The sequence below is a fragment of the Triticum urartu genome, chromosome 2 (assembly GCF_003073215.2).
Source record: "Triticum urartu cultivar G1812 chromosome 2, Tu2.1, whole genome shotgun sequence".
NCBI classification, from domain to species: Eukaryota; Viridiplantae; Streptophyta; class Magnoliopsida; order Poales; family Poaceae; genus Triticum; species Triticum urartu.
The window spans coordinates 201,578,085-201,600,243 of NC_053023.1; the positions used below are offsets into that span (position 1 = coordinate 201,578,085).

General features: G+C 45.5%; 2 protein-coding genes and 1 pseudogene across 4 annotated transcripts; 1 reads left to right on the forward strand and 2 right to left on the reverse strand.

Annotated features, from left to right (window-relative positions):
• Positions 1-207: 207 nt before the first annotated feature.
• On the forward strand, positions 208-2,592 carry LOC125536749 (peroxiredoxin-2C). Its single transcript, XM_048699995.1, has 3 exons — positions 208-486; positions 1,320-1,399; positions 2,069-2,592. The coding sequence occupies exons 1-3, from the start codon at positions 332-334 to the stop codon at positions 2,320-2,322; spliced, it is 489 nt and encodes a 162-aa protein (XP_048555952.1). The 5' UTR covers positions 208-331; the 3' UTR covers positions 2,323-2,592.
• LOC125536748 lies at positions 2,391-5,437 on the reverse strand (annotated as a pseudogene).
• Positions 5,438-7,557: 2,120 nt separating this feature from the next.
• LOC125536750 (protein MALE DISCOVERER 1-like) lies at positions 7,558-15,343 on the reverse strand. 3 transcript variants are annotated; one of them, XM_048699997.1, is made up of 13 exons: positions 15,095-15,343; positions 13,988-14,250; positions 13,743-13,875; positions 12,013-12,084; positions 10,670-10,813; positions 10,460-10,588; positions 10,285-10,340; positions 9,795-10,199; positions 9,509-9,699; positions 9,269-9,401; positions 9,036-9,190; positions 8,271-8,462; positions 7,558-8,176 (listed from the first exon to the last, which is right to left on the reverse strand). In XM_048699997.1, exons 2-13 carry the CDS (start codon positions 14,076-14,078, stop codon positions 7,919-7,921), a joined length of 1,959 nt encoding a protein of 652 aa, XP_048555954.1. In that variant the 5' UTR covers positions 14,079-14,250; positions 15,095-15,343; the 3' UTR covers positions 7,558-7,918. The 3 variants fall into 3 exon arrangements, with proteins under 3 accessions (XP_048555954.1, XP_048555953.1, XP_048555955.1); XM_048699996.1 differs by lacking the exon at positions 15,095-15,343 and adding an exon at positions 14,350-14,814; XM_048699998.1 differs by lacking the exon at positions 15,095-15,343 and adding an exon at positions 14,387-14,515.
• Between the last annotated feature and the right edge of the window lie 6,816 nt (positions 15,344-22,159).

Below are 22,159 nucleotides of genomic sequence, written 5' to 3' on the forward strand. Positions count from 1 at the left end.
GGTCTCAAGACGTTTGCAAACTCTTTTTTTGTTGATTGACGTGCGTCGGAGATGCCCCAAGATTATTTACCCAGGACTCCGTCTTTTTCTTGTTGAGCAGGGTAGGGTAGAGCATATTTGCCAGAATTTGGCGTTCACACCCGGCGACACACCCAAGGCCACCAACCGGCAAGCCAATTAACCCAATCAATTGCGATCCACTATTTATATATTCGCCTTCGATACCAATACCACATTGTTTTCTATATATCCCTTTTCAACCCCCTCCTTCCCTGTCGCCTGCCTTCCGTTCTAGACTCCTTCTCCCCTCCCCAAACCCAGAGCAAGCACCATGGCTCCGATTGGCGTGGGCAGCACCCTCCCCGACGGCCAGCTCGCGTGGTTCGACGAGAGCGACCAGATGCAGCAGGTCTCCATCCACTCCCTGGCCGCCGGCAAGAAGGTCATCCTCTTCGGCGTCCCTGGCGCCTTCACCCCCACCTGCAGGTATCTTCCTTCACCAGTACAAACAGTCGAACAGATCGAGAAAAACGAAGTGAGCGTTTGACCCCTTGTAACCGATCGATAGCGAGGCCGAATTGTTAGCGGATGGATCCAAGATTGACTTTTTCCTTCTCGCTTATAGCTGCTGCGAAACCGGCCCCTGTAAATCTAGATTTGCTTAGGAGCCAGGATCCCCTGTTCCTCCGGAATCGATTTATTTTGTACCGTAATAGCTGCAAGATTTGGCTTAACTGCCAGCTTTTCCCTGTCAAATTTCACATGTAGATTAGAATTTGTGAACCTGGACGCATCTAGCTAAGCTTCCATAAATTGATCTTTTGTGAGTGAGTGCTCTAAACCGCCTGATTTGACGGGATTTTTGGTGGAGCTTGGTCTAGTACTCTAGTAGATTGTTTTTGTTTCACTGTTTCACTGTTTCAATTTATATTTTAAGTAAGTTTGAGATATCTGAGTGGTTACTTCACTAATCACTACCCTGCGGGCAAATCAGCACTTTTTTTTCTTGTTCTTTCAGAAAACGGGATTCTGTTGCTCCTTTATCCTGTTTCGTAGACCATGGCAAATCGAATGTTTTCCATGGCAATTTTAGTTGACACTGAGGATGGCAAGTTTAGTTGGCAAGCACGGCAATTTTCTGGCAAGAAACAAACTACGGGTGGATTTTCCGTGCTTACCAGCTAAACTTGCCATGGTCAACAAATATAAATTGCCACAAAAAACACTGGATTTGCCATGGTCAAATCCTGAACGTTTGGGACTTATAGGTGTCGAAGAAAAAGCACTCATATTGTGTCTGTTATCTTCTATGAATGCAGCAATCAGCATGTACCAGGCTTCATTACTCAGGCCGAGGAGCTCAAAGCCAAGGGTGTAGATGAGATCCTGCTTGTCAGCGGTATGCTTTCTGCATTTTTTTTGTGTGTTCATTATATCATGTTGTGAAAGCAGATATTGTCTGTAATTTTTGCCGACAATTACTTTTTTTACCTGAACATGGATGGCCACATGAAAGCATATATTAGATATTTTGAGTTCTTAGTGTTCTCTGTATAATAGTAAGGTAGCTCCCTGGTACCATTGAATGACAGGTTCATATTGTTGCAGAAATATTTTGCAATACATTTCAAAGATATTTGATTGTATGTGACATGAATATTTGAAATAATAATGTGAAAACTAAAACTGAAAATATGTATGGTTTATTGTGTTTGACAATTGTATAGTTGTAAAGAATTCAGTAAATATAAATAGCATAATAGAATGAAAAATGGCATTCATAACTGCATATTGAGGTGGGCCTTTTTCTGTGCATGGTTGCATGTAGAAGTGAGCATTTCTTTCATGATGAGGTGGCATGCTTGCATGTTGAGAGAAATAGGTTAGTGGGGGCTAGGTATTTAGATATAGAAGATGTGTGAACGCAGAACGGGCCTGTAGCCTAGTTGTTGCAATTGCAATGACCTTACTATACGAATGGACACACTATCCTCATCCTATGATCTTGATTTAAAGCAGCTAGGTCCATAATTACACTTGATTAATTCACTATGCTATTGTTTTGCAGTTAATGACCCCTTTGTCATGAAAGCATGGGCGAAGACATACCCAGACAACAAGCATGTGAAGTTCCTTGCTGATGGAGCGGCAGCATACACAAAAGCACTTGGTCTTGAGCTTGATCTTACGGAGAAAGGATTGGGTCTTCGTTCGAGGCGGTTTGCTCTCCTTGCTGACGACCTCAAGGTCACCGTCGCAAACGTCGAGGAAGGTGGCCAGTTCACAATCTCTGGTGCCGAGGAGATCCTCAAGGCACTGTAGGAGCTTCAGTGCTTCGGAATCGCAGCGATCACCCAAACCTTGTGTCATATCGATGTAGTTTGAACTTGTCTGCCGAACTGCTAGTGGGAATAAATTGTCAATGTGCATTTCTTCATGTACTTTATGTGCGGTGCAAGTGACTTCAGAGTTTTCCGGTCAAATTGTTAGTTGTGTTGCAAACATTCTGAGATTGTTCAAGGAAAATGGTGTGGGTGGTATTTGTGTGAATCGTCATTACCTTGTGAAATCAACAGGCAAGTGTTTTTTTCATGGTGATGTCTTAACTGGTATGTTGGTGCAGATTACTGTTTATGTGTTTTTGTGTTATTTAGATTTTGCTGCTTAAGAAACAAGCATACCGTTGATGCTTTAGGGCGACAAAAAATGCTATGCTAATTTCATTGCAGCTCAGCTGAGACGAGAAGGAAATATACATCACTTCTTCCCCAATCTCACTTTGAGCTATTTTACAGGCGCCTCTTCTCTTCACCAGATGTCTCCCTGTCGAAGCAACGCAAACTGCCCGTCTCACCTATGAGAAAAGCTTCTTGATCCACCACCAACTGCCCGTCTCACCTATGAGAAAAGCTTCTTGATCCAGCACCAGCACCACACACGTTCACGTTCATCTCGACCTTCTCTACGTGCATAGATTTCCTCCTGCCGATACGGGGGATCTTCTTCAGCTTGCCACTGCCGGAATCCAGGCTCCTGTCCTCGAGCTCTTGCCAGCAAAATGAATCGCTGGACTTGGCCGAAGTGGCCTCCGTGGCATCGACGGCGAGAGACTCAGTGCTGTCGTCCTCTAAACTAGGCCGCCGCCTCGATTTCAAGCGCCTCGGATCCCGAGCGATGGTGTCAGCATAGAGGACGTCCTCGATCCGTGACAGAACCGCGAACGCCAAGCTCTCGAGAGCCCTGGAGTAGCTCTCCAAGATGGCAAACCCAACATCCTGAAAGAGAAGAGCACATTGAATAGGAAACAAGTACTGCAGCATGCAGCTAAAAATAAGCACTGCAGCACGTCCGGAAAGCAACTGAAACATTGCTGCTTCTCTATGTACTAAGTGGTACCTTGTTGTATTGGATCTTGCTTATTTCAAGCGATGACTGGCCAGATCCAGGGAACTTGTGCTTGAGGATGAGCAGGACGGTCTGTGCGCGCTCCTCGAATTGCTCGCGTTTCTCCAAGCTGACGCCGGGGCCCCATGACAGCTTGTTGCAGAGTTTCCTCTGCCAGATGACAACGGAGGCCTCGATTCTGTCCTTGAGATCGACGATCTTGTGTTCCGTCGATAGGTCTACGGAGTCCATGAGTCCGTTGGGGTCAAAATAATCATCGGTTATGGTTCTGTATATAGAGTCTCCGAGACTTTCCCTCCCATTCTGCAAGAGAAGCAGCCACTCTGTTTGATTAGCCTTAGAATTTCTTTCTGTCCGAAGAATTATACTACTACATTAATACTCCCTCCGATCCAAAAGAAAGTGTTGTGGCTCTAGTCCAGCTTTAGTTCAAATTTGAACTAAAGCCACACTTCTTTTTTGGATTGGAGAGAGTACTACATTTTGGGAAAATATATTGGATCTATTAGAATTAGGTGAACCTTGGGTAGAGCCTCGATGTATTCTTCTGGGATCTCCATCTGTGCAAGGACATTTGCATTGATGGCCATGGCTGCCTTGAGGACTTGCCCGACAAGGTCCTTCTGGTGCTGGAGCCACTTCCTCGACTGGTCGGACAGACCCTCGGGAGGGACTCTCACCGTTGGGATCCACCATTTCTCGCCGTCTCTCGGTGCATCACCCTTCTCGCTCTCGTTGGCGTTTTTCGACATGTACCAATACTCTTGTTCGTCCTTGAAGTTGTCAAGATACCCCTGTTCCAGATACACAAAACATCAACTTTGACTCGGGAAATTGTTGAAAAGGATCGCGGAATGAAGATCCTAAGAATTTGCGTACGAGGAGCATCGCGTCGAGTTTTCGCAAGGCGGGGATGTTCATGAGAATGTCCCTGCGTAGCTGGGTGCCCATCACCTGCATGCGTGTGATAAAAGTTGCAACGTTTGTGATGAGTGCTAGAAAAGCCTATTGGTGTTAGTGGGTGTGAGACAGTGGGTGACCTCCATGCTGGTGCCATCCTCGGACACCTGTTGCAACGGAACGAATTCGACGATGTGATCGGTGACTGACAGAAGCCAGCCGATCTCCTTCTTCCATCGCGCTTTTCGGTCGGCCGACATGGGCTCTAGGCGGCGCTGCTCCCCGAACACGGAGGCTGCAAAATCGGTTGCCCAATTTCATCATGAAGGAGGGAGGAACAATGTCATGGAGAGGGAAGGAACAGGAACAGAACAAGAGATCGACAGAGTAATGTTGCATGTACACTCGTTAACTTTACCTGCAAGGTTTGTGATGGAATTGGAGAGAGCGAGAGCCGAGGAGACACCTTTCCCGGTGCTGGACATGTCCTCCCCGAGCAGCAGCTTGGCGAATCTCTCTTTCATCAAATCCATTTCTGCATCCCAATACGGCAGCCACGTCAAAACTTATGCAACTACGAACCAACTGCCACGGCCAGCAGCCAACAACACATGGAAACCAAATATCAAACCTGAAGGCGGCCCGACGTCCCGGACGGCGTTCTTTGGCGGGAGTTCAAGGTGCCGTCCCCGCGCGGCCCTGGACCCGTGGCTCCTCGACAGCTTCGGCATCGGCGGCAGTGGCGCGACGACGGCCTCCGCTTCCTCGTCCATGCTCCGCCTGCCGCTGGTGCTGCACTGCGAGGACAATGACGACGACGACGACCGCAGCAACCGGGAGGAGGAGGAGGAGAAGGATGACGAGAGGGACGGACTGAACGTCATGACCCGGCAACTCGGTAGGAATCCGTCGAGGCTCTGTTCAGGGTGTGGCGAGATCGAGGCACGCAGGTATGAGGGAAGCTGGGCCGCTCGACTGGTGCACGGGCGTTTGTGTTCGACGGGGTTTGGTTTTTGACGAGGACGCCGGCCGCTTCGCCGGCCTGCATGCGGGGGAAGGCCTTGGATGGTGTTGCGACCTTGTGTGTGGCCTCTCCCCCGACGTACGACCGGCTGAAGCGTGTGCGCGCGAGTGTGGCTGGTTGGCTGCCTTCTCCCGTCGCGGTGGGGGCCGTGGTTTTGTTGGGGAGCGAGCCAAAGATGGCATGGCCGATCATCGATGCGCCATTGTTTGGCCACACCAAATATAAGCAACATACTATTTTTTCCTCCCTTAGATGTAGGCAGTGTGCATGCCTTCTTTTGCCTTGATTGTTTTCTTTCTTTCTTTCTTTCTTTTCTAAAAAAAGGAGGTTGAAACTGTTAGATCTAAAGTGTGGTTACACTAATCATGAACATGATCTCACCATGTCTACAACACCTACTGACATAAACAGAGAGGGTTTAGTGGTGCAATACTAGTCATGGAGGTCGACATGATCACCTGCTCGTTGCAAGCAAGGTTGAGCGAAGGTGTGGTCGACGTAGTCAATCTCCTGGACATTCTAATCACCACAGGCCGCCGCCGGCATTGTCTAGGAACGACAGTGTGTAGGCTAGAATTACCCGTCGCTGGAGCGCCCCCTTGGATCGGATATGGTTTTTGAGAATGCGGGGGAGAAGAGTGAGCCGTACTTGAATTGAGAGTAGTGCAGGTGATTAGCTCTCTCCCTTTATTAAGTAGCGTTGGTGACAGGGGACCTAAACCATAATTTGGTTTAGGTGCCCCAGCCCAAGGCGCATCAGTTAGGGTGGAGAGGCACGTACATTAGTGCGTAGCCCCTCCCATGTAACGTTGTTTTTGGACTTGTTTAATCTGTTAGATCAAACCAACATTCTACCCCTTGATCGTTACGCTTAACTGCATTCACCCATTCCTCATTAAAATGATATATCAAAGTGAAGTGTTTCTTTAGGGTTGGCCCCCCTCCGGTTTAGGCGTTATACAGACTCTACATGTTTCTTGTATTTTGCCTCTTTTTTTTTGTTTTTATGAGAGGACCTTGTTTGGTTGTGTGCATCTTAGTTATGCAGAGGCCGGGTGTAATGCTTAAACCTTTTAAGTAATAAAGCGCCCCTTATTGAAAATCAAAGTGAAGTGTTACAACAACTCACAAAACGCCATAGAAACTCAACACTTATAGAATAGAAATATATGAACCAATGCAATTCATAACAACTTTATTGTTGTCTCTAGGACATATTTCCAACAGCTGGTGGTGATGCCGACGATGATGTTGGGAGTGCATGATTGGATTGTGGTTTGATGATGGCTTATGATGCACCATGTGCTGGTTTTTTGAAATGAACTTGTTGAATTCGGTGCCTTTTGGCTAAATGTGTTTATGTTAGTTATTTGTTGGATTGGATGAAGTATGTTTATGTTCGTAGTTGAATTATGATGTGGTGCATTTGAATTGTTTAAGTTTTTGTTGAAATGTGATGCATTTGTTTGGAATGTTTGTGCAAACGTTTGAAAGAAATAGCAAAAGATTTTTTATAGGATTAAGTTTTGAGGGAATGACCAGGTGCACAACAGTTTAATCTTTCAATTTTAGGGGATTAAAGGAGAGGGGGGGGGGGGGGGGGGCTAGGGGATTAAAGCATACGACAAGGGCTAGAGATGCTCTAACTTGTCCAGGTTAACACTGTGTCGAAATGTTTTCAGACGTCGTGCCGCAAGAGACTCCATAAAGCCAAACATACCACACATCTAGAAGCTTTTGTGCACCCTCTCGCGAACAAAGTGATAATCCACCTTATTATATTTTGTCCTCGCATGGAACAAGGATTAGTGGAGAGGTACGTAGCTTCAATATTATCACACCACAAACAAGCAGCTGTTGGCTACTGCACACCCAATTCACCAAGCATTTGCATTTGCAAGGTTTCATATTCAGCTTTATGTACTTGGCCGAGAACAGTAGCCTGTCATCAGGACATCCCGCCCTAAAAGAAGGCACTGACCGAAGTAGACTCGGATCTGATACGAAGACCAAGAGAAATAGTGCCTCTCAAATACCCTCTCCGTTCCAAAATATTTGTCGTGGTTTTAGTTCAAAACCTGACACTGTCAGCCACCATTTGTGGTGTTACAGATAATTAAAGCGGCCCTTTCCCAGAATTATGGTATTTCTATATATGAAGTAGTACTTGGGAAACGAGAAATGAGTACAAAGTACTACCAGTCTAACAAAGAGGACTGTATAGTCCATTCACCATACCAATTGCTGTCTCTTCCTTTAAAAAAAATAAAGAATATTTCTGTAAACCCCATGGTACATTACACAATCACGCATTTCCTGATTACAATCCATTCTAGGATGACCTGAATCATTGTACATTCACAGTTTCACACCATCACCATGTACATTCACCAGACAGAGAAAACTCAAGAAGAAACAAGAATAACCCGGAAATTTTGATTTTATGAGGCGGGGGAGGAGGTACCACGCATATACACCGAAATCGCCAGAAAAGCAGAAACTCGCAACAAAGATGTACAAGATTGCAAGACAGTACGCACAGGACCTCAGTGTTGCTGCAAGAACCATACCATATCAACATGTTTCTTCCTAGGATTCAACTGAAAGTATCTCAAGCTCTGCCCACCAAAGCGGAGATAACCTCGGCGTTGCTGCCTCTGGTGAAATCGCTAGCACTTCTCGCAATTTAGTGGTGACCTCTCTCATACTTGGTCTCTTTTTCGGATCGCTCTGGATGCAGTCCTCAATCAACTCGCAAATGATATCTAGATCGTTTTCTTTGTGAGTCGTCAAGGTAGGGTCAAGCAAACAGGATATACTCCGGTCATCCTTAATGCACTCCATAGCCTGTGAGAAAAAAATATGACATATATTGTTACTTCTATATGCCATTTTTGTGTATTATGTAAGTTTAAGTATTCAGTGTCTTTGTCATGCTTACTAAGTTCGCAAGAGAGCCCTCGTGTTCAGAATCTGGAGGCTTTCCTGACATGATTTCCAGCATGAGTAGACCAAAACTACATACATTCCCAGCTGGATCAGCACGTATTGGCTCATGGTGTTCACTGGCGTCGTCATTCTTGGGCATCTTTTCTTTGGAAATTACTTCTTGCCAAACACTCATGTCGGCTATCTGTGAAAAGGCTCGGTTTTAGGAGCAGAAACATAATATGGTGTCCTCATGCCTGATCTTATTACAATTTGTTCAAAATTAACTCTAATACAAAGAGCGCACATGCACACCCCAGAAAAAAAATCATATGAACTGGACGGTACTTCACCTTGTTTAGTTGCAGGGGTTTAGAACAAGTTGCATGTAATTTATGTTTGTCTTTTTTTTGCATAATGTCCAGAAAAGGGGTTTAGAATGATGAAGTAACAGTTGTGTGCTTTAATTTCTTCTTTTGATATTACCAGAAATTTGTCTACAAATACAGTTCTCGTTTGGCACCCATCATTTCATTTCATTTCATTTGGCAAGTGGAATGACAGGGTTATGGATAGGAATTGACATAACGTCCAATAGGCATTTGCTGCAATTCCAAATGAATGACATGTCCAATTCCATGATAGCCAAACAGGTTGGGTATGGAATCACAAATGAATTCCATGATTCCGGCTCAAAATGATGGCTACCAAACGACCTCTTATGGAATTTCCTTTGAATATCAAATAAATAGAAGTTGTGAAATTCATAATCATGTACCTTTGCAGCTCCATCCTCGGATAACAATATGGCACTTGACTGTAGCTCAGAGTGTGTTATACAAGGCTTGAGCTCATGCATGTACTGCATGCAGTATGCTACTCCCATAATTATTCTCATCCTACCATTCCAATCAATATGATCAAATCCCTCAACTGCAAAAGGCAAAGCAAAACATTTTAATTTGAGCACAAAGACTAAAAAGGAAGCATTCTGACAGTAGGAGCTCTTACCGTGGAGATGCTCATAGAGTGTCCCATTGGCTGCGTATTCTAACACCATCATCCTCATGAAAGGCTCCTCCTCCTCGCAGTACCCAAGCAAGTTGATGAAGTTCTTATGATTAATTCTTGAGAGCGAGTCTATCTATGTGTTCAAAAAAACAAGTTAGAAGAAATTGTTTTGTTTCAGACCCACATTGCAAATTGTAGCAACAGCATGGGCTATTCCTCTTATAAGTGACACTGAATTACCTTTTTCCGGAATCTCCCCTCGGAATGCTTTGACCAATCTTTGCTGGACGCAAGCACAGTTGATACAACTGCTATCTCAACTCCACTTGATAAGGTTCCCTTGTAAACAGTGTAGTGTGGATAGGTTGCCACAATGTTACTGAAGTCCTCACAAGCACCTTCCAGCTCTGAGCGTTGCAGCTTGGGTACTCCTGCGGTACATCAGGAGAGCAAAACTTGTCAAAGATGCCCAAGTAAGAGGCAAAATCAAGCAGGCCTTTTACAAGATAGCAAACAGAATGTTTACCTGTCACAAATGCCTTCTGCAGCTGGCCACTGAGTCCAGTCTTCCATGGACCTATTGTTGCCACCGACTTATTGCGGCATAGCAAAAGCATGCATGCAATGATAATAAGCAACAGAGCAATTGATGGAATCAGAATTGCATACAACCACTTCATAGATCTTGTTGACCCTGCTTCCGAAGGAGTATCAGGAGACTTGGGTGGAGTAACTGGAGGATTTACAGCAGGTGCGGGTGCTTTGGGACTAAATGCTGAAAACGATCCACTCCCCGTAGAAGGAACAGGAACCGAGGGTGGAAGAGGAGCATTTGTGAAAGGAGGCGCAGCAAGATTGCTATCCTGAAGTAGTCTGCGCCTACTAACCTGTGCAGCTGGGTTTCTTGCTGCAATTTGTGTAGGAAGACGTGCTGGGGAAAGTAAGAAGGCATGTTATGGTACCAGCTGATGTATTTAAGAGCAAAACTGAACTTGCATAGCAGTACCCTAGCTTACCGGAGAGATTGCTAGTGTCTTTTTTTTTCTCCTCTGTGGAAGAACCAGACTTGAACCTACAAAGGTCCATATTCAAAAACTGCTATCATCAGCTGATAAATCCTTTTCCTAAATAGGTTGTAGAAAAAAATGATGATAACTAAACGAGAATTGATGAAAATCCTAGTTTCCTTACCCATCATCAGCTCTTTGATTCAAATTACCCCTCCCGAGATGATCATAGATGTCAAAATCAGCTTCCTGATCAAAGTTCCCATGGGAATTTTGGACTACGGGCCACTGAAATCTGTTGTTGGAAAGCAATCTGTCGAACAAGAGACATCGTATCATGAAATTTGGCTTGTTGATCAAACATTTCACAATGTTAATCAGTCAGATGACCTACAAATGCTTAAGTGATGCAATTTCTGCTATCTTCTGTGGAACTTCCCCAGTCAAGTTGTTATAACTTAGGTCCAATATCTCCAACGTTGCGAGTGCACCAATTTCCTTAGGTATCAGTCCACTAAACAAATTGTTGGATAATATACTGCAAGAAGACACAACAAGAAATCAAAACATTGTAATGGTTGCAGCAAATGTTATAGTCGCATGCAAAGTAAAATTAGAATATCACAAGTTGCAAAAAGCAGTTTGTTAAGGAACAAGTGCTTGATTGACAGATGGGCGTCTTTTATGCTACTGAGTAAAATCGACATGACAGAGATTTCTGTGATTTTGTCTCATATTTGATCCGCAGAGGTAAGCTGATATGCACACATTATTTATTCTACCCTCCGTTCCACAATGTAGTGCGTATAGATTTTTCTCTTTAAGGGAAAGTAGTGGCTGAACCCCACCTCGGTGCTCCCACGGTGCACCCACGCAAGAAAATATACCAAAAAATTTCGAAAAATCTGAAACTTTGTGGAAAGGATCATCAACAAATGTTAGAGAGGCTTGCCAAGTTTGTTGGTCAAATGACATCCGAGGAGCTCTATACAAAAAAGACAAAATTACAAATTTTTGTCAAACAGTGCACGTACATTTTGAGTAATTTTGAGCAATTTTGTCTTTTTTGTATAGAGCTCCTCGGATGTCATTTGACCACGAAAATTTGCAAGCCTCTCTAAAATTTGTTGATGATCATTCCCACAAAGTTTCAGATTTTTTCAAAATGTTTTGGTATGTTTTCTTGTGTGGGTGCATCTTGGGTGCACCAAGGGTGGGTGTAGAAAAACCACTATTTTTTTAAAGTAAAACTTTACAAACTTTGACCAAGTTTGTAGAGAAAAAGATATACATCTAGAATACCAAATGCATATCATTAGAGATACAACACAAGATGTATTTTCATATTATATATATTTGGTATTGTAGTTCTAAAAGGTTTTCTTTATAAACTTGGTCAAAGTTTGACTTACCAGAAAATCTATATACACTACATTATGGAACGGAGGGAGTATAAAGGATGGAACCTAACAATCGTCGGTTGGTTAGATATATACACTTGAAATGTCTTAACTGATGGTTGGTTGACATTTTTTAAGCAAATTGACTTTGTTTAGATACTCATATCCAGCAGGAAACTTATGAAGGCAAGACAAAGCAGCAACCATTACAGAATTACCTATTTATCTCCTTATTATATTGCAAAGAGATAGATTAGCGAAAGTACCAATATATTGTTGTCCATGCTAAGCAATTTATATTTGTTGTGAAAGCATAAATAAAAAACTGTATACTTACAGAGCCTGCAGATGACCAAGACTTCCTAATTCTGAACCCAGGGTACCTCTTAATGAGAGATCTTTTAGGTTCCTGCAAGAGTATAGTTCACAGTAAGTACAATCCTTAAGATGATAAATCAAGTCAGAACCCATGAAAAATACTGAAATAGAACAACAGTGGTCACCAAATGCAATCTCTTAAATATTTATTTGGTAAAGTTGTGGTACCCCGCAGGAATTAAAAGATAATCTTGAATGCAAAACAAAATCATCTTGAATAACACCGGATTCTATTTAAACATTCTATGAAGGAGGGCTGCCATAAACCTTTCATCTAAAATATGAAAACAAGTAGCGATGATGTGGTAAATGCTTCATAATTAACTGAGTAGAAAACAAACAATTTCCTTGATAAGGTAAACTTCTAGATGAGGTGGTTGGTGTATGGAAGTCAACTTGGCACCAGAGCAACATATCCTGAGGGGTTCTGGCCATCATGTTTCGCTTACATGAAAATGCTCATATATCTAGTTCGGTGGTAAGATCAAGCGAGCACATTTCTTAGCCTGGTTAAAACTAGGTATCAGGGTCTGCAGAAGTATGACAAGAAATGCCACCTTTGCTTTCAAACAAGTATCATCTCTCTCTTTCCCGCTCTCTTTTTGCAACATGGGCACGGTACTGAAGAAGATGAAGGCGGAGGCAGGGGCAGACAGACAGCGGCATGCCTTAAAATATAGGCTGCACAAACCACTGTGAGGAATTTTTCTAGTGTTCCTTCTTTTTTCGGGGACTGCAATTTCTTTTCTTTTTTTGCTCAACTTGGCGGTATCATCGTATAAACATTGATTCTCTTCATAATGAAAAGATGTGAAGAACTTTTGCATCTTCTCCAAATAATAGGAGGTAAAATCTTGGAGACTGGTCGCACGCGAAAATCTAGGCTATACTACTTAGCTGTAGCGACTTGTTCGTGTTGGTGAAATGAACACGTAGTTCTAATAACCAGATTTCTGATTGTGTTAAAGCTTCATATAAGCTTGTGAAATGGCTTCTAGCTACCAAAGAAAACATTTTCTGGGAATTTGCGAACAATGCATCCATGGTAAATTCAAGATAGGCAAGAAAAAAAATCCTTGAGAGTTGCTCCTTATTCAGCCCAAAGAAGTATATTTTAGGAGTACTAATTTTTCAAGAGTATATATTCAGTATTTACCAAAGAAACCAGAGTTGGTCATTTATGTATAATATTTCATTTTCCTTATTCAGCCCAAAAAAGGTACTCCTAAAAATGAAATACTTTAGGAGTACTAATTTTTCTAACTAATAGAAAAGCAAAATACGAATGCACTCCTAAAATCCTTCATAATATCTAGTCCATTGAAGATTGAGTCTCTAACTCTCTATGCTCAAGTCTACCTTCTCTGAATTGCTACACAAAGTGGAGACATGCTTGTGTTGGCAGTAACTCAATAGCCTCAATTGATGCACTTAGTACTCAAGAAAGTCAAACCACGATAACTGTGAAGGAGAAAACTAGGAATAAAAGGGGCAGTTGCCGATGCAGCATCCATTTTACAACAAATCAACTAAAACTACTCTTGATTCGTGAAGAGAGAAAGATACAGTCAAATGGAAGACCCGTTAAACAGAAGATGAACTGCATTTCCATTTTCCAAATGCGTAAGACTCATGAGCCACTACTAAACATTGAGGAGAAGAAAACAAAGAGGAAATCATCCAACTCACAGCATCACAACCCTGTCATCGGCGCAGCGGACGCCGTTCCAACCGCAAGGGTCGGCGTCCCGCGCGCTCCAGCCTGCCATGGCGCCATGCGGATCCTCCTGCACCCTCGACTGGAACTTGAGCAGCGCTGAGCCTGCAGCACCAACACCAAAAGACCCAATCGATCAGCCACACCAGAACCCCAAGAGCTCAACCCCCAAAAGCACCAAAAAAGAAAACAACACCGGCGAGCTGCCTGCCCCTACCTTCAAGGTTGATAGCGGAGCAGCCACAGCCGACGCAGTGAAGCGCCAGCGCGACGACCGCGCAGTAGAGCAGCGCGTCCATCTCCCACATTTCCGCAGGCGCGCGGCGGCTCACATGATCCTCTTGGCGAGCCTCTTGAGCAGCCTGGAGTGCATGGTTAGGCGCGAGGGGCGCCCATGGCGTGGCGCGGCGCCTACCTTTTACCCTTGTTGGCACGGCAGCAGAGCAAAGCCTGACGACACGCTCCCGCTCCTGCGGCCGCCTGCAAGAAAGGCACAGACAGAAAACAGCTCACAAACGTGGGGGGAGCAGAGGAAGCTTGCGTCGCTCGAAAAGCAAAGGAGCGGCTTTGGCTTTTTGCCTGGCGATGGCGATTCGCCTCTGCCAATTTCGCTTACGCCGCACGCGATTCGAGCCGGGGAGATGGAGAAGACGAGGGGAGGAAGACGGAGGCGGGGAGAGGGAAACAGCGGTCGTCCGTTCTGGGAGGAACAAGTAGTAGTAGCCGGAGAAAATCAACAAGGACAACACAGCTAGAGCTAGAGAGAAAAAATACACTAGTACTCGTAGTATAATATTCAGAGCAGCAGACAAGGGAAGATAGTAAATTTTTAATGGCGCTTCAATCCCCCAATGTCTAAGATTGCGTTTTCTTGGAGGAAAAATGGGGCGGAAGAATTCCACGGCCATCTGTCAGACGATTCCGCGCTGGGATACCGGGTCGGGATTAAAGAATCGGACAGGACGGTCGCTGTCGAGGGCCATGACAGGGGCTCCGCAGCCCACGCGAGGAGCCTCGTCGTCGCCGGCGACGGGCTCGACGCCTAGCCTTTTTTAAAATTGCAGAAATCCTTTCGTGCTCATCATCACAGATGTCAATAATTTATGCTCCCACCCCATTTGACATTTTTATAAACCAATTGCAATCAGGCATCCTCGGCGACGCCAAATGCGATTGCAGCAAAAATCGCCTCCTTCTTTTCTCTCGCTGCTGAGGGTACTTAACATTAAACCAGCCAGGTCGAGAATCTCGAAGGTTGATACAGCGAAATGCTTTTAAACGGAGTAAAATTCAGAGGGAGTCAGCGGAAGCCTCCTGGCCTTACCCGCTTTTAAATGGAGAAACGAACAGGAGGATGGTCGGCGTTCGCCGGTCTGAGGCCTCCCTCCCCTCCCGGGGAGATCCTCCAAGGGGGTGACGGTGACGGTGGCCGGCGGCGGGCGCGAAAGAGAGAGGGGGTGGACGGAGGAGGAGACGTGCGGTGGGCCCGCGCCGGGACAGGTGGGACGCGCAAAGGAAGGAGGGCGAAATTTTTTAGTTGGAATGATTTTTGTCGATTACACTATTGATGACCGGCTCGGGCCTAGCTGTCCGCCAGTATCCTTGTTATCTTTCTTTCTTTCGTTCTTGTCCATCTCTTTGCTTCCCAGATTATTATTCGCGTCCTGTCTGTTTGTTGGCTCCCACGTTGTGCGTCGTTGCCTCTTGTCGTGCGCGCCAGTCTCCAGCCTGCCTGTCTCCAACCCACTGCTATCTAGTCGATAGTACTCCCTTCACTTCAAAATATAATGTGCCTGCGCTTTTCGAGATTCAACTTTGATCATAAATTTAATCAACGAGACCAACTGCGGCGGAAGAAAAAATTATATAATTGAAAACTTCTTTCGAATACGAATTCACTGATATAATTTTTGCCCCCGCCGCAACCGGTCTTGATAGTTAAATTTACAGTCAAAGTTGAAGCATGTGGATAGAGAAAGCACTACATTGTGAAATGGAGGGAGTACTCCTATCCGGTAAGGTGAATGGAAGTACAGAGTATCCAGGCAATTGTATCTTAATATATTTTTATTAATTTTGCGGAAAAGACTTTCAGCCTGTTGTGACATTATAGAGACACTAGGACCAAAAATGCGTTTTGGAGGCCGAGCTCCATGAAGGCCTCCAAAAGCATTTTTCAAATTTCATCAAAATTCATATTTCTAGATTTCAAAAAATCATATAAAAAAATACACATGTAGATGAAGGCATGATGTACATGTGTGTAAATTTTCAGGACAAAATACGTTGAAATGAGGGTTGCGTAAAAAAGACAAATATGAGGCTTTTTAACACATGATACTATTCATCCTCAAGATTAATGAATTTGTCGCTTTTACAGACATACACATTTCACCTTTGTATGCTTACATTTTTTTCAGATGTTTTTGAAACCAAAAAAATTGAATTTTGAATTTTTCAAAAAATAAAGGGCTACATGGAGCTCAGCCTCCAAAACGCCTCACTCCACTAGGACAAGCTAATTATGTTTCTGTTTATTGAAAGGCTCAGACATAGCTTAGAGTTCCATCTCCGGTGGCTCTAGAGCCATCGAGGCACGGTGGACCCCGTATCGAAGTTTTTTAGGTGTTTTGTGAGTTTGTTTATGGTTTGTTTCCTACTCAAGAAGACATGGTGGTGACGGCTCCTTGAAGGAGAAATAAGATTCTCACTGTCTAGTCCCCGTTTCAGTGATGTGTGTAACATCATCGGAGGGCGTATGGAGGTGTATCTATGGCGGATCTCGCAGGATTCGGTCGGTGATGGTCTTCGATGGATCTCCTTGGATCCAGTTTTTGTTCATCTTCGTCCGTGTGTCTACAAGTTAGATCCTTTCGATACTTATTTCTCTTCATCGGCGGCGGTTGTTGTTTTGATGTGTAGGTCCTATGGGGCTTTAGCACGGTGACTTTTTGACTGTTTACTACAACAAGTTTGGCCTGACTTCGGCGAGGGAGCGGCAATGTCGGCAGCGCGCCTTCAACTCACTCCAGTGCTTGTAGTTATCACTAGGTGGTCTACGCGCATGGATGTAATTTTGTTTATTTCCGTGTTCTTTGTACTGCCATGGCAGGATGAACAAATCAAAAGTTTACTTGCAAAATAGAGAAAACATCAGAAGTAAAAGAAAAGAATACAATCATATCTGTGGAACCTAGTGACGACTATAAGCACTGAAGCAAGACGAAGGCACACTGCCATCATCACCCCTCCCTTGTCGGAGTCAAGCAAATTTTGTTGTAGTAGACAATCAAGAAGTCGTTGTGTTAAGGCCCTACAGGACCAACGCACTAGAACAATAACCATTGCCGATGAAGTAGATTGGAATGATCTAACATGTAGACACACGACCGAAAGAAGACTGGATTCAAATAGATCCACCGAAGACCATCGCTGGCCAAATCTCATGAGATCCGACGAAGACACACCACCGCACGTTCTCCAACGATGCCAGATGCACCGTTGATGCCAGATGCACCGTCGACGCGAGAGGCATTATTCCTACTAGGGGACATCATTGTCGCCACACAACGCCAACAAAGGTACCAACATGCCCAGCTAGTGGAATTCTTCACATGGAAACAACATCTTGAACTTGGGACGATGAACCAAACAAGAATGAGAGTCGGATCCCTTCCGCTGGCGAGGGGTTGGGGTCCTCCACACCTCCACGGCCTAAAGGCCATCGAAGATAGAGCGAACCGACGGCGGCGCCGACGGGGGGAGCAGAAACCCTAGTTGCATTGGAGTAGCTTCTTGGGGAAGAGGCAAGGAGAGATGCGTCAATTTTGATGGTATGAAAGTATTACGGACCAGATTAGTATTAGGATTGGGGATTATACTTATATGTCGCCCACATTCATTTTTCTCGATCCCCATCTTTCTCTCAGTTTTGATTTGTTTTCAATCTTTTTGCCTTTGGTTATTTCATCATTTTTCCTTGAAAACTGGCTTAACTGCCACATCTTTTGTTAACTTGCCCAATAAAATTATGCTTTCATTGGTAAGCCGGTACATGTTTACCAATAGTATCTTAGAATTATTTGGGCAAACTAATCACAAGCATGATTTTATTTGGTACTCCATCCATTTCATACTATAGTGCGCCTACTTTTTTCGATATTCAACTTTGGCCATAAATTAAACCAATAATACATAAATCATTTTATTGAAAAATCATACCTTTGAAAACTTCTTTCGAATACGAATTCAAATGTATTTGTCATGCTCCCACTGCAGTCGCCATGTTGGTTAAATTTATGGCCAAAGCTAAATCTCGAAAAGCATGGGCACACTACATTATGGAATGGAGGGAGTAACACTTATTCACACAATCACATTAAAATGGGCATATAAATCATGGGCTAACGCCCTAGAATATTTATACTCCATTGTAATGTAAGGGCAATTATTCTAGTTAGACGTAATTATGCAACGTTAATCATTCTAGTTAGACATAGGATGGGTCAATTTATTCCTAACCTTTCATTGAAACTTTATTTCATTGTTTGGTTCATGGGAATTCATGGGTGACTAGATAAGGAAAAATGAGTTAAGTTTTGATGAAAGGTTAACATAGACTCACTAAAACAATTCCTTTTCAATTCTCATGCGTGATATCTTCTCAATTCCCAACCCTCCCAACCGAACGGTGTATTTAGAGTCTCGTACACTTCAGTTCTCATTTCCTAGATGAAAGGGCATTTCTCTTCCTAAGTAATTTTGGTATTGATGACAAGGTAATTTGCGGACTAACCATGTGCTTGAGCTACTCATATGTATTCGAAAGTGGCACAACCCGGTTAAGTTCCTTCTGAAAGGAAAAGAACGAAGACAATGTTTCCGACAATTTTACTTTCTTTGGATCGTAGAAAAACCGTACTATTAAAAGAGGATCTGTGTTATAAGGTATGGGTGGAATCATATCATGTACACAAAACATTATTTACACTCACATTACCTTCCCACAATTTCGAGGAGAGCTTCAAATTCAGCTTACTACCCCGTAGTACCGCAGTGGTAGTCGGTAGTACCGCTCCCCTTGTGGGAGCAATACTTCTGCTGACTGCTCTAGGCTGCTAGTACCGCGTGCTAGGCCAGTAGTACCACTCCTCTGCTGGAGCGGCATTATCAGACCAAGTACCGCACCAACTACTGCAGTGGGATGATTCCCTACTATTTTGGCAGCGGTACTAGAGCAACAGTACCACAGAAATACCGGCTATTGTATTTACAGTCGGTGTCCGTAGCAGTTGCACGACTTGGGCATGCGTGCTGCAGCTCTATCAGTGGGACAGTGGTATCGTCCACTTGACTGGGAGTAACGCTTCCCTATTGGAGTGGAATTACCGGGCCAGGTATCGGGCAAACTAACGTAGTGGGCTAATTCCCCACTGTGTTTGCCCACGTTACTAGAGAGGTATTGCTATGACAGTACCGGCTATTTATTTTAGCTGGTACTACCAGAGTCTTGAGCGGCAGTATCGCTTAGGTATGTGCAGTGATGTCTGAAGGGACCACCACCCCCAGAAAACCGAGCCCCGTGTCGCTCCCCGCGAGCGGCCCGGGCGCTAACCCTAGCCGTTGGGCATCGCCGCCACCCATCCTCCCCTCCTCCCCTACCGCCGCCGGCGAGCGCCGCCCGGGCAAAGCCCATGTGGTGTCGGCGGCGGCGGGCTCTTCCACTCCCGCTCGCGAGGTGGGCTGTGCGGGGCAGCTGCGCCAAGCGGAGGAGGCAGGCGCGAGGCGCTGCGGCGTGTGGCTGTGCGCGGGCTGGCGCTGCTCGGCACGCCATGGCGGAGGGGTGGCGAGCGCGCGCCTCTGGCGCGAGGAGGCAGCTCGTGGCGTAGGTGCCGTGGGCGCGCGAGGTCTCCAGCCCGCGCGGATCTGGCATCTCGAGGGCGCGCACTGTGGCGGGGTGATCGCGTCCGGAGGAGCGGCTTGGCTGCACAGGGGGACGCCGTGCTCGCGCGCCGGGGATCCGGATCTGGCGCCTGGATGCCGCGCCGTGGCTCTGGCGGCCCGGATCTGGTGTGTTAGGGTCGCGGCTGTGCTGGGGCGTTAGTGGCCGGGCCCGCGCATGGGAGCTCCGCAGGCAGCAGTGGTCGATCTGGTTTCTGCTGCCCGTGCGGGTGAGGCTGTGGGAGATGAATGGCACCATCGCCTGGTGTTTCATCCTTCTGTTTGGTGGTTCGGTGAGCTCGATGGTGCTTCGGGTGGGAGGCCGTGATGGTGGTGGCTGGAGGGAGAGGAATGGCCTCGCTGCGGGTGTTGCATCCTTCGTCGGGAGATGAATGGCCGACAGGCGTTGCATCCTCGAGGAGATGAATGGCATGGTGCTTGGTTGCATCCTTCCGATGGGAGACGAATGGCGCCGCTAGGGGTTGCATCCTCCGTCCAGTGGGGTGTGTGGATGCAAGGTTGGAAGCACGTCGAGCTCGTCGGGGAGGTGCGGCTGGCCGTGGAGGCAGGGATAGTGGTTCGCTGTGTAGGCTGATTGGATCCTGGGTTCGGGCTATGCAGGTGAGACTGCCGGCGAAAGTCGTACTCCGGTTGCGGCCGAAGTCATCGATGGCGGCGCTTCCTCGTTGGAGGCATTGATGTAGCTGCTCTTACCTTGCCTTTCCCAACGTGCTCCGGGGGAAACTCTTGATCTAGTTTAGATCGGACGATGGCGGCGCCACTCGGCGCCGTGTTCTCTCTTGGGGGCATCGTCCTGGAGATGGATCCGGTTAGAGGGACCCGTGGCTCGCGAGGATATATGTTGTGTGTGCTGCTGCCGAAAGGCGCTGTTTGTATGGTTTTTGGGTCCAGTTTCCCTCATAAACTGGACCAATCTTCTTTCTCCTGATCAATGAATTTGGTAGAACTACCAACATTCAAAAAAAATGTCTGAAGGGACCAGCAGTAGTACCGCTCTCTGGAGCGGAAGTACCACTTAGTGCAAAAATTTGTATAATTGTTAGATTTAGGGAGGACTAAAAATATAGAGTCCTCTTCCCAAGTTGACTCACCTATTTGTTCTCTCTTCCCTCCACTGATGCCCAAAGCTTTATTTTGTCCGATCTCACTTCCTAGCCACTCAAATTTATTGATTTTCTAGGATTTGAGGGAGACAACCTAGATCTACAATTTCACCAGAGGAAATTTGATTTCCCCTTACTTTCTCTTGTGGGTCTTGTTACTTTTGGGTATTTTGGCACGTTATATGGAAGAGGTCACCTTGAATCTCAATCATTGTCGTGGAGCTTCGTGAAGCCTCCAATTAAGTTGTGGAGATCACCTCAACCTTGTTTGTGAAGGTTCCAGTTGCCGCCTCTAAGGGCATCACATAGTGGTACTGTGACATCTTGCATTATGCGAGGGCACGAGAAGAATAAGGTGAGCCATTGTGGCGTTTGGTGAGCATCGTGATGCCACACCTCTCACCCGAAGACATACCTCCCCCAAAGGAGGGAACTCCGGAAACTACATCAACGTCTTCATTTGCGGTTACTTCTTTCCTTGACTTGCTTGTTGCAAGCTTGTTTTAGTGTTAATCTTTCTAGCTTGTTGTTGTTCTTGAGCATGGCATATAGGTTTACATCTAGTTGCATATCTAGATAATCTATATTTCTGTTGTTTCCCTCAAATTGTAAAATAAGTTAAAAGAAGATAAAAATTGTTAGTCGCATATCCCCCCCCCCCGCCCCTAGTCGACCATACTGATCCTTTCACTAGCTCTAATTGCTGGGAAATGTTGCATAGAAAACAAAAAAAATCTACACACACGCAATGATCTATCCATAGAGATACATAGCAACGAGGGGGAGAGTATGTATATGTACCCTCGTAGACCGTAAGTAGAAGCGTTTAACAACACGGTTTGATGTAGTCGAACTTCTTCGCGCTCCAACCGATCAAGTATCGAACGTACGACACATCCGCGTTCTGCACACGTTCAGCTCGGTGACGTCCTCTGCCTTCTTGATCCAGCAAGACAGCAAGGTAGTAGATGAGTTCCGGTAGCACGATGGCATGGTGAGGGTGATAGTAAAGTGATCTCTGCAGGGCTTCGCCTAAGCACTACGAAAATATGACTGCGGGTGTAAACGGTGGAGGGGGGCGCCGCACACGACTAGACAATTGTTTGTTGTGTGCTAGGCGCCCCCCTCCCACATATATATAGGTGGGAGGGAGGAAGGAGCAGCCAAAGGAACCACCCAAGTAGGAGGAATCCTACTTGGTGTCCTCTCCAAGCCGCGCCCTCTTTCCTTATTTAGAGTGCGGGGAAAGGCAGGGAGGGTGGCACCCCCCTTTCCTTTCTCTCCCATGAGAGAGAAAGGCAGGAGGGGCTAGCCCTCCCCCTTTT

Excerpts from the sequence above, each read along its gene's own strand:
- LOC125536749 (XM_048699995.1), top strand. The coding sequence starts at position 332 with ATGGCTCCGATTGGCGTGGGCAGCACCCTCCCCGACGGCCAGCTCGCG. Across the intron at positions 487-1,319 it reads GCCTTCACCCCCACCTGCAG|CAATCAGCATGTACCAGGCT; the intron begins GTATCTTCCTTC and ends CTATGAATGCAG. Across the intron at positions 1,400-2,068 it reads TGAGATCCTGCTTGTCAGCG|TTAATGACCCCTTTGTCATG; the intron begins GTATGCTTTCTG and ends ATTGTTTTGCAG.
- LOC125536750 (XM_048699996.1), bottom strand. The coding sequence starts at position 14,678 with ATGGCCGTGGAATTCTTCCGCCCCATTTTTCCTCCAAGAAAACGCAAT. Across the intron at positions 12,085-13,742 it reads GATGACAGGGTTGTGATGCT|GAACCTAAAAGATCTCTCAT; the intron begins GTGAGTTGGATG and ends ATACTCTTGCAG. Across the intron at positions 9,191-9,268 it reads ACTCTATGAGCATCTCCACG|TTGAGGGATTTGATCATATT; the intron begins GTAAGAGCTCCT and ends TGCCTTTTGCAG.